Raw genomic sequence first — 12,110 nt, forward strand, 5'->3', positions numbered from 1 at the left:
TCTATGGTCAGTATTGCAGACCGGGCTGGTAGCACAAAGAACGCAACCACAGAGACAATGGCGGAGACCGCAGAATACCAGAAGCAATAGAATAGCAACGGCAGCCAACGCTGAGCAGTCCACAAACCAGGCTGTGAAAGCCTCAAGGTAAGGGGATTGCTTGACAGCTGAAGAGGGCAGTGGCAGTGGTACCCCAGCCTCCTGAGTGACCCGTCTAGATGCCTCAAACAGTCCTGGCAGAGGCAGCCACCCTGAGCAGTCTGGCACTAACCAAGCTGAGGACGCAGTCTGAGCAGAGATAAAGGCGGTGGAAAGAGAAAAAGATACACATGGTGAGAAAGTGGGCAGTCAACCACTGACGAAGGGTAAACAGCTCTACGGAGCCAGAGAAGAGAACATGTAGACCTTGGCCACCAAATGAGCTCCAGAGGGCTGTCCAGTGTCACCGCCCAGGGTCTCAGACCCCTGCCTGAGAGCAGTAACACCCCCTGCTGCCAAGGGCCAAGAGGGCTGATACAGGAGACCTGCGTGAGGACTGAACACCAGAGGGCGCCATTTGCCCCTGCTTTGACTGCTGCTGCGGCTGCTGCTCACCAAACTCTGGTAGAAATAGATGGAAATAGAAGCTGCCAAGAAGCCGGGGCTCTAAGAGCTCCTCGGTGCCTACCCGTGACTTCTGTCTGGGTAGAGCAAAGGGCCTGCCAGACAACTGACTCCGAGCGATAGCAAAAAACCGATGTCCACTATGGGGCTCTCATTAGAACAAAAAGCACACGCTTCCTGGAATGAGTGAGATCGCACCCAGCGCACAGATTTCTCACCATTGTCTCTCTGGCCTGCCCCTCTCCCTTCCTAGAAGCTCTTCGTACCCTAAAGTTCCCGAGACAGATGTAGAGACATGAGATGGAGTCCCCTTTCCCTTTTTCGGGGCCAGTTTGAACGAACATGCTCCCTTCCACTAACTCCTTCAACTTGATTTTTCTGTAGAGCGTCCAGTACTATGAATCTTAGACTTCCTGAGACAGTCTACCACCTAAGACTCCTCGAGTCCTATCCGGTTCCTTCTGGTCACCCCAACAAGGCCAGCATCCCTAATACAAGCACAGCTATGGGAACCAAGAATTTGAGTTGTTGAGACTGTAACAAACAGCTTTTGAGGTTTTATCACATGTACATATTTGTTTGCTTTTGTTTATTGTGATGGGGGAGGGGCATGTGTGCCACAGCATGCATGTGGGGAGCAGAGGACAACTTGTGGGAATCAGTTCTCTCCTTCTAACATGTATGTTCCGGGACTGAAATCAGAAAGCACCTCCACTCGCTCTGCCACTTCGCCAGCCCCCACCTTGGGTTTAAGTCAGGACTGTTTGTCACATTTCCATTATGACAAGCCAACAACAAGATGAAGAAAAACAGTAGTGAATCTGTTCATGTCCAGCTGACAGTGAAATCACATCTCCACCCGCCTTGGATGGTCTAAGCAAATGATCTGTTGATATGTAGACTAAGGCAAGCATGGAGAGGGAGTTTTGGCTTCTGAAACACTAATTCTTTATAGTTTTTTTTTTTAACACTTCGTGTAGTAAGAAGTGTCTAGCAAAATGAGATTCTGTTGCCCTTTGTAGTTCCAGAGGACTTCTCCTTGCAATAATAGAAAAACATGTTTTAGCCGGGCGGTGGTGGCGCACGCCTTTAATCCCAGCACTCGGGAGGCAGAGCCAGGCGGATCTCTGTGAGTTCGAGGCCAGCCTGGGCTACCAAATGAGTTCCAGGAAGGGCGCAAAGCTACACAGAGAAACCCTGTCTCGAAAAAAAGAGAAAAACATGTTTTAGCTGAGTTTTTATGTATACATTTGTATGAATGTGTATGCGTGTGTGTGTGTGTGTGTGTGTGTGTGTTTGTGTATGTGTGTGTGTGTATGAGTGTGTGTGTGTGTGTGTGTGTGTGTGTGTGTGTGTGTATATGTTTGTATATGTATATGTACATACAGGTACACATGTATATGTGTGCATGTGAAGACCAGAAACTGATATCAGATTTCTTCTTCAATGTCTTTCAACTTTATTTTTTGAGACATGGTCACTCAGTGAGGCTAAGCCAATCCATTAGACTGGCTGGCCAGTGGGCCCCAGGGATCTGCTTGTGTCTGTTGCATCAATAACTGTGAGGAAACACTTTACCACAAGGGCTGAGGATCTGAACTCAGGTCCCCATAATTGTGCAGCAAGCAATTTACTGACTGACATATCACCTTGGACTTAGGTATGTTTATCTTTTCAAAAATTAGAATTTTTATTTTTCTAAATTTTATTAAATCATCATTTAGTAACTAAAATATTTTTAAAAAATCTTGGCTTCCTAAGATATAAGATTATCATTATTAGTAAAACAAAAGGAGTTATTTATGTAACTGAAAAATTTTGAATAAGAAATGTTCCTTATCCTTCTGCTTCCCATCTTCCTAATACAGGGCATGTAGCCTTCAATTTACCCCCAACTTCAAATTAGAAATCTATTACAAACTCCTGCACCCTTGCTGTGAGCTAACTTAAACATACTCACCACACAGTAGATTATAAACTTCAATATTTTCAAATGGTTCAATTTCAGTGTTCTCTTTAAAGCTGGGTCCATGAGCCAAAAAGATCGCCTACACGGTAAGAGTTATATTGTTACTAGATGACATCTAACTGACAAAGTATATGAAGAGACATACATTTCTGTTGCAGACTATTTGTTTACACTGGAAAGACACGTCTTTGCCAAGGCACCTTCTGATTGGTTTAATAAAGAGCTGAATGGCCAATAGCTAGGCAGGAAGAGGTTAGGCGGGACTTTGGGGACAGAGGGGACTCTGGGAAGGAGAAAGGAGAGATGAGCCAGATGCAGAATGAGTCGGACACACAGAATGGGATAGATGTCAAACCCACATGGTGGAATGTAGATTAATAAAAATATGGGTTAATTTAAGTTATAAGAACTAGTTGAAAACAAGCCTAAGCTAAAGACCAAGCTTTCATAATTAGTAAATCTCCATGTCATTATTTGGGAGCTGGATGGCAGGACAGAGAGAGACTCATTACGTGTTTCCTTCTGGGACAACTCCCTATTTGTTCCTTAGACCTCTGTAAGAATTTCTTTTAGAGATGAGAAATGTTTTTTAAAACAATTTGCACCTGTGATCTGCACCAATCCCACTCAACCGTGATACCAGCTGTGTTTGTTTCTGTCTTAACTTGCCCAGCTTAACTTCCCCAGCTCCTCACATGCAGTAGATTAGAGGAAGCAAGCAACAGTAGGAAACCTATATCAGCATAATTCCTGGACATCTACAAGATACGCATTAAAAGTTCATCATATCGCACTATGCTCTCTGCTTATTTCTTACATATCACTGCTCAAAGACTGCAATGCCTGAGGGGAAATGCTGATGCTTTGAGCATTAAGCATCGACACCAATTCCTAAACTCATCTCATCTCTGACACCTCTTCATTTACTTGTGGGGTAGTGAGACCTAAATACGTTGATTCATATTTAATTAATCAGCTCTAACTTGACATTATTTGGCAGGTCTCGTTGTTATTTAAGATTGCAAACAACTAAAGTAAAGTAGCAAACACAGAAATTCTTTTTGGTTAATGGAGTACCCCAAACAATTAATTTTCCAAAGGTAGGAGAACCAGGTTGCAGAGACCACAAGTTCGGTGTGGGTTTGTTACAGAGGAGTGTGAGCTGTGCTTTCTCCAGGGGCCCTTCTTCGCGGCTCCTTCCCTGGGCTTCAGAGCTCTACAAACTCCTTGTTTTCTTCCTCACTATCACCTACTTCTATGTCTCTTTGCTTGTGTTTCCTCCACAGCTTCAAACAGAGATGCCCTGCACTGAGTCCCTGGTCTTTCTTTGGGTCTATACTCAACCCCCAAGCACAGCACCTGGATCTCTATGTTTTAAACAGTTTCTGTGCCTGAGACTTTGCAGCATAGACTCTTAACTGCTCTTCAACATCTCTCCCTGAACATTTAATATGCACCTCAGACTTGCATGCCCAGCTTGTCTCTTGCTTCCTCCTTCCCAATCAGCGGCAGCCAGAGTCAAACACCTTCCAGTAGTTTGCCAAGGCTCCCTTGTCCCCAACAAATGATGAATGCCAAACTAGGGTCTCTGCACTGGCTATTTCTTCTGCATAGGACACTCACTCTTCCCTTAAATATTGGAAAAATTGTTTCATCTTCGAGTTTCTGCTCAAATGTCGCCCAGGATCTGTGACTCTGTCTCACAAAAGTTGCACACCACCCTCAAAGATACTCCAAACCTTACTGGGCTCTACTTTTTCTCTGTGCAACACAGTAGTTCACCCACCCTGCCAAACCACACATTCCTTCTTTATTTGTTAGTTATTTGTTATCTCACTGCTGATGCTTACCTCCATGCTTTTGAATTCATTGTTGTAGCCGTGTGTGCCTCCTCCACAGCTTGAACTTGTTGCGCTCCTGTGAAGAGGTAACATTATTATACACTGGTCAGTGGAGTGATACAAGCTGTTATTCTAAGTCAAGCTTTGATGGCTATTTATATAGCTTCTGTGTTTGAAGTAACTTTTCTGATAACCAAATACACACCTTTTAATAGTCAAATCCACAGCCATTGATAAACCAAAGAGCAGGACAGAAAGAATGAGGATTCTAGCTTTTACGAAGAGAACTTAAGTATTGCTACCTCTAGGACACTGACAAAGGAGCAATAATAGTAAACACAGATTCGAAGGTTCCACCTTCAGGATGGCTCAACAGATGAAGGCACTTGCTATCAAGCCCAATTAAACTCTGATCAGTCCCCAGAACAAACACAGTGGAAAATGAGAACCAACTCCCGAAAACCATCCTCTACCTCCACACGTACACCATGGCACATGTGCCCACACTCACATACACATGCTTGCTTATGTTGTAGAATATTATTTTAAGATGTGTTACAGCGGGGCCTTGGTGGTGCACGCCTTTAATCCTAGCACTCGGGAGGCAGAGGCAGGTGGATCTCTGTGAGTTCACAGCCAGCCTGGGCTACAGAGTGAGTTCCAGGAAACTCACAAAACTACACAGAGAAACCCTGTCTCGGAAAAAAAAAAAAAAGATGTGTTACATTTATTTACTCTGTGGGACATTTGTTTACTGATGCAAAGATGTGTTGCATTTCTTTATGTTGCATTTGTTTAACTGTCAATCTGTGTAACTTTGCCTGTCTAAAATACCTGATCTAATAAAGAGCTGAACAGCCAATAACAAGGCAGGAGAAAGGATAGGCGGGGCTGGCAGGCAGAGAGAACAAATAGAAGGAGAAAAAGAGAAGAGAGAAGAAAGAACAAGAAAACAAGGAGAGGCGGGTGCCAGGGGCCAGCGACACAGCCACACAGCCACCCAGACAGCCATGGAGTAAGAGTGAAAGTAAGATATACAGACATAAGAAAAGGAAAAAGCCCAGAGGCAAAAGGTAAACAGGATAATTTAAAGTTAAGAAAAGCTGGCAAGAAACAAGCCAAGCTAAGGCTGGGCACTTATTAGTAAGAATAAGCCTCCATGTGTAACCTATTTGGGAGCTGGGTGGTGGGGTCCCCCAAAGAGTAAAAGCAAAAACAACCAACAACATTTTGGTGTACTAATGTGAGGCTCAAATTTCACAGCTCCTTTCAGAGTTTCTTCCTTACAGCAAGCCCTTGAGCAGCAGGTATATAAAAAAAGCTAAGTTAAGAAATGCCTCCAGTAATGCAGGCATTAGCTTCCTTCAGCTAGGAAGGTTGAGTGCAGTTCCTGAAACACCTCCAATCAGGCTGAGAGCTTAGCACTTGGCTTTCACGGCCAGAGAAGTAGGAGGAGCCAGCGGCCAAAGCTAAGTGGAGATCGATGCTGCTTAGCAGTTTAAAGGCTTATGCTTATGCAGTCAAAAAAAAAAAAAAAAGTAAATGATACATAGTAAAGCAGGTTCAGATAGAAAACCCTCTAAACAGGGTTCCAGTGTGTCTTACAATGTGTGTTGGATTAAGGAAGAAAAAGAGTATGGAGAGTCATAAAAAGAAATATAAATAGTTTAGAACTAATAAAGTCTTTAAAGAGAGAAGTAAAATAGTAAAAAAAGAATAAGCCATGTAGAAATGAAAAATACACAGGGAGTCTGGATCCTGTGTGTTATTGTGTTGATTTTGAATTTTTTGGTGACTGATGGGCAAAAGACAGCTGCTGGGAGACATGGGATTGTGAACAGGACTGCAAAATTGAACCAATTTAGATACTTTAGGAATGCCTTCACTTTAAAAAAAAAAGTCAAATGTATTTGTTAAATGGAAATCAAAAATCCTTTGGAGAAGAGGTTTTGCTTTTGTTTCCAAAGGAAACAAGAGGCTGTGGATTTGTTCCAGGTTAATATGCATCAGGTTTGACCAAAGGAGACATCCTGAACCTTGACAGGTGATATCTATCAACAAAGGTTACCACTGATCTTCCCAGGACTTGGTGATTCCCTTGTCCTTCACCCACAGACAGCAGGAAATACTCTAGAGAAAACAAAGCCCACATTCCCAAGAGTTGGGGGGTGAGGGTGGTCTTTGGTTATTTGGTGGGTTATGGATGTTTGTTATCATTTAAGGGAATATAGGAATGATAAAATAAAAGGGTAGATTATTGAATCTACTTTAAACTAAAAAAACAACCATCAATCTCAAAAACTTTGTATTGGTATGAACTTTTGTATATGGATACAAATTTAAGGTCATTTTTGCTGTAACATACTGTATACATGTTTTTACTCTTGTTTAAAGGATTTTTGTATATTGATAGAATTTTAAGCTTATTTTTGTTACAACATATTGTATATATGTTTTTGCTTTTGTTTAAGGTATTGTGTACCTATGCAGTTCATTTAAAATATAAGATAAAGTTCTAATTTTTGAAAGCTATTATTGTAAACTATATAGGATAATCAAGAAGCATAGGTTAGTCGTCATTTGTAACAATCAGATTTGTAGATATGTTAGGTATGCTTTCAGGATCACATAGAGATATATTTTTAAATAGATAGTCTTCACATACTTCAAAGACCTAATAGAATATGGCATTTAAAATGTTTTGTTAACTTAAAGTTTTTCATGACAATGAAAAACATCTGCTCCTGGCAGCACCAATTTACTTCAGAGATGATGGGCATTGAAGAAACTTCTTATAGAGTTTGCTTTTGTTGTGGGAAGGCTAGCCACTGGGCAAAGAAACTGCTCTTGCCTTTGACTGCTGACAATGTGCTGTGCAGACTGGATATGCAGGGCACACAGGAAAAAAACTATTAAACTTTGCCAAAACAAGGTAGGAGAGTCCTTCAAATTTTCTGCTTCAGTGAAAAATTTGCCAGATATCCTGGCCCTATTAGGCCAAAGATGAATGCCCCAACATTGCAAAGGAACTTTGGGTGACTGTCCAGGAAGCCAAATGTCTCTGTTATTAGATAATACTACATCCTTCTGGGTCTTTGGTGAGTGGAAGACTAGATAGTTATAGTTGCAGTTTTCTTTAGTTCTTATAGAAAGTAAATTAGGTGCAGAACTTTGGATTCACTAAGGTAGGATAGATAATGCATTATTTTCTCTGAATATGCAAACTACAAATGGAAAAAAATATTGTAAACATAATTCTTACTTGATAACTGTTTTTCTTGTATGTAGTTTTACTATATTAAAGTTAAAACCTTTCTTTTTATTTAGACAAAAAGGGGAAAATGTTGTAGAATATTATTTTAAAATGTTACATTTGTTTATGCTGTGGAACATTTGTTTAGTGATGCAAAGATGTGTTGCATTCTTTTATGTTGCATTTGTTTAACTCTGTCAAGCTGTGTTACTTTGCCTGTCTAAAACACCTGATGGTCTAATAAAGAGCTGAATGGCAATGGCAAGGCAGGAGAAAGGATAGGTGGGGCTGGCAGGCAGAGAGAATAAATAGAAGGAGAAATCTGAGAGGAGAGAACAGCAAGAGAAATCAAGGAGGAAGATGCTAGGGGCCAGCCACCCAGCCACCCAGCTACACAGCCACACAGCCACACAGCCACACAGCCAGCCATGGAATAAGAGTGAAAGTAAAATATACAGAAGTAAGAGAAAGGTAAAAGCCCAGAGCAAAATACAGATGAGATCATTTAAAGTTAAGAAAAGCTGGCAAGAAACAAGTCAAGCTAAGGCCAGGCATTTATAAGTAATAATAAGCCTCCATGTCATGATTTGGGAGCTGGGTGGAAGGCTCCCCAAAAGAGCCAAAGAGATAAAGGAGCAAAAAACAACCAATAACATGCTCCCATACATACACAAACAAAATAAGGAATGTAAAACAAAATTTTATAGAATTTTATGGTCAAACTCACTTTTGTACATCAAGTTCAATAAGACTAAGAATTCAGTAATTTAGGAATAGAATTTTGAAACTTGGGGAAATACTGATTCCTATTTCAAGGTGAAGATGTCTAGGAATAATATGAAGCCATGAATAAGGAATACTTGGGAGGGATTGCTAATAACATGGTAAGAAGACCATATATTCTGTAAATTCAATGTTTATTTTTAGCTTTCTGGAATTTCTCCCATAAGCTATTACTTCATTATTTAAATGACTCTCCAAATTTAATTAGTTTGTCTTTTGTCAACTTTTTCATATTTTAACATTTGAATTCAGTGCTATTAATTTATGTCCAGTTCATCATACAAAAATAGTGATAAATGAACTTAGGTTTCCTTAAAACATTATTAAACTGGTTCAAATTTGGTCACCGAATGGAAGAAATTTTAATTTCCAAAAGATGCCCTTGGAAGATTTCTCTCATCTGCTTCCTCTCCCTGTACCCCACAGGGGCAAACACAGAGGCAGGAGGGGGAAACAGAGGAAAGAGAGGGAGGGGTGGGGAGGGAAAGAGAAAAGGTGGAGGAGAAAATCTATGTTAACACTTGAAGGCTCCCCTGAACCTGAACACAGGACAGTAATTTAGTGGCTTAAAAAACTGACGCTGGGGGGCTGGAGAGATGGTCCAGTGGTTAATATCACTGGCTGCTCTTCTAGAGGACCTGGTTTCTAAACCTAGCTCCCACCTTACAGCTCACAATTGTCTGTAACTCCAGTTCCAGGGTATCTGGTGCCCTCTTTCGGACTCCAAAGGCATTGCATAAATGTGGTGCACAGACGTAAAGTGAAAGCAAAACACACCCACATGCATAAAATAAAATAAAAAAGTAAATCCTAAAAAAAAAAAAACCCTGATATTTATAGCTGTCACTCAATTTATGTAGCTCTGTTTCAATGAGAACTTCAGAGACCCATTCTTACGACCAATTGCATTCTTGTCTCACAACCATTATAACTGGCTCTGGAAACTGAGAGCTGGACTTTGGAAAGCATGAGTCAGTTGGAGCTGTGACGATTACCTTGACTTTCAAGTTCTAGGTGAACACATTCACTACTATCTCCTCCCTGTCTAATCAGCCCAGATGAAATTCTAGCGTCTGCATCACAGCTGGGTAAAGCAGGGGCAGATAACAAGATTCTCTTCTGGTACCCAGGCAGGTGCTATGACCTCCCCTCCCTAATCTCCTTCCTTCTGGTCCTCTCCATCTCACTTCTCTGCCATCATCCTCTGCTGCATCCTCACCCTCTCTGACCTGAACAAGTTTCCAAATCAATCACTCTGCTTTCAGAACTCCAGAATCTTCTCACACAGCACACACATTCCTAGCGTTTTTAAAAAAAAAAAAAAAAAGTATTTTTGTTAGGCACTGGTGAAATAAAAATACATGCTCTTATGAGTACAAGTTAGAGATAGAATATGAAGAACCAGCCGGGTGGTGGCGCACACCTTTAATCCCAGCACTCAGGAGGCAGAGGCAGGCAGATCTCTGTGAGTTCGAGACCAGCCTGATCTACAAAGCAAGTTCCAGAACAGCTAGGGCAACACAGAAAAATCCTGTCTCAAATAATAATAATAATAATAATAATAATAATAATAATAATAATAATAATAATGATACAAAGAACCAAGATGATTCTGGAAAATCCAAGTCATAAATTAACCATAATTTCATCTTGGTGATACACTAATGTCATCACTCCCCTAACTCCACAGTGTCCCTTGAGGCTGCCATAACATTGACTAAGTGTGGTCTCTATATAGTTTTCTAAGATACCAACCTGTCTCTCATTAGACTACTCCATTCCCTAAAGCAGAAAATGCAAATCTCACAAAAGCCACCTCAAGCTACCTGATACCTACGAAGGATCTTCTATTTTTTTCAAGATCTTCTACTTTTAGGAAAGTGAATTTTCAAAATACTAATTTTTCTGGGATAGGGAGACAGCTTAGCTGATAAAGTGACCACCATACAAGCCTGAGGAACTGAAGTCAGATCTCCAGCGCCCACATAAAAGCCTGGTATGGCCCGGCGGTGGTGGTGCACGCCTTTAATCCCAGGACTTGGGAGGCAGAGGCAGGTGGATCTCTGTGAATTCGAGGCCAGCCGGGTTTACAGGGCGAGTTCCAGGACAGGCACCAAAACTACACAGAGAAACCCTGTCTCAAAAAAATCAAAAAGCAAGCAAACAACAACATCAACAACAAAAGCCTGGCATGATTGTACATCTTGTATGTTCATGTATGCAACCTTTGCCTTAGTGCTGGGTTGGGGCTTGGGGAGATATGCAGATCGCCAGAGCTTCCCAGCCAGTCAGCCTAGCCAGTTGGTGAACTCCAGGTCCAGTGAGAGTTCCTATTTCAAAACATAAGTTAGAACGCAATAGTGGAAGATATCCTCTGGACTTCATCAGCACTAGTGCACCCACATGCACACAAATGCACTACACCACACACACACACACACACACACACACACACACACACACACACACGCCAATAAAATTTATTCCACAAAAGAAAAACACTCGATAGGCAAAAGATTAGGGTTGTGTGTGTGTGTGTGTGTGTGTGTGTGTGTGTGTGTGTGTGTGTGTGTGAGTGTGTGTGTGTGGTTTTTGTTGTTGTTGCTGTTTTCCAGTCCCATAAGTAGCTTCATGGGCAGGTAAGCCTTGAACGCACAGGCTGATACTGGCCAGACCTCACTGCCAGTTTTTGAAAAGGATACAAAGCCTGTCATTTGGAACTGGGCTTTGGCAAATGGTACCTAGAGGCACTATGGTGGCTGGACCCACCTTTTATAATCCTAGGTCATTATGTACCAATGGCCTCCTGACTTCTTTGATTTTATACCCCAAACAGTAAATATTTAGGGACCGTACCTCCATTTAGATATATTAAATTACTAATAATAGTAGTTTAATTTAAGGTAATACTTTTAGAGAATGTGGTCTTGAACCAGGATACCCAAGCAGAAGACACAAAGGACTAAGAAACCCATTCTCAAGGAGAGGCTATTGCCATCTAGTGACAAAGTGAGGAACTGCATATGGTCTGGTCAAACTGCATTTCTAGGTTAAGCTGCACTGATACCCATTAGGCCAGAAAATACAGAACAACACTGATTCTGTTGATGTTCACTCATACATATAGAAGAAAATGCTAAAATAAAATTTTAAAACTCAGAATCAGTCCAGGTGTGGTGGCACACACTTTTAATTCCAACACTCGGGGTAGAGGCGGGCTGCCTCCATACTGAGTTTCGGGCCAGCCAGAACTACATAGGGAAAACCCATCTCAAAAAACAAAAAAACAAGGCCGGGCAGTGGTGGCACACGCTTTTAATCCCAGCACTCGGGAGGCAGAGGCAGATGAATCTTTGTGAGTTCGAGGCCAGCCTGGTCTACTAAGTGAGTTCCAGGATAGGCTCCAAAAGCTACACAAAGAAACCCTGTCTCAAAAAAACAACAAAAGTCAGAATCCCTTCACGACAAGAAAGTAGATCTGTATTTGTTCTCTGGCTTATGTACTCAGAGATGTGTCGCCACCAATTAGTGACCCGGGCCATCAAAAGACTATTTTATGGAAGCCAGGAAGACAATGGTCTTAAAGAGGCAGCTAACCATTCTGGCGACGGCCACCCTCAGCCTGGATGATGACAAAGCCTTAGCTGTCTGTCTATCTGTC

The 12,110-nt window shown here is 41.6% G+C and overlaps 1 protein-coding gene across 1 annotated transcript in view; it reads right to left on the reverse strand.

The window, feature by feature from the left end:
- Enpp3 (ectonucleotide pyrophosphatase/phosphodiesterase 3) overlaps positions 1–12,110 on the reverse strand; it is a 79,326-nt gene that overhangs the window by 21,342 nt on the left and 45,874 nt on the right. Inside the window, exons 16-17 of the mRNA XM_052750635.1 lie at positions 4,423–4,489; positions 2,564–2,651 (exon numbers count right to left, since the gene is read on the reverse strand). Coding sequence (XP_052606595.1) covers positions 2,564–2,651; positions 4,423–4,489 — 155 coding nt within the window. The remainder of the gene's footprint in view (positions 1–2,563; positions 2,652–4,422; positions 4,490–12,110) is intronic.

Source organism: Peromyscus californicus, unplaced genomic scaffold (genome assembly GCF_007827085.1).
Source record: "Peromyscus californicus insignis strain IS unplaced genomic scaffold, ASM782708v3 Scaffold_22__1_contigs__length_63687245, whole genome shotgun sequence".
Taxonomy (NCBI): domain Eukaryota; kingdom Metazoa; phylum Chordata; class Mammalia; order Rodentia; family Cricetidae; genus Peromyscus; species Peromyscus californicus.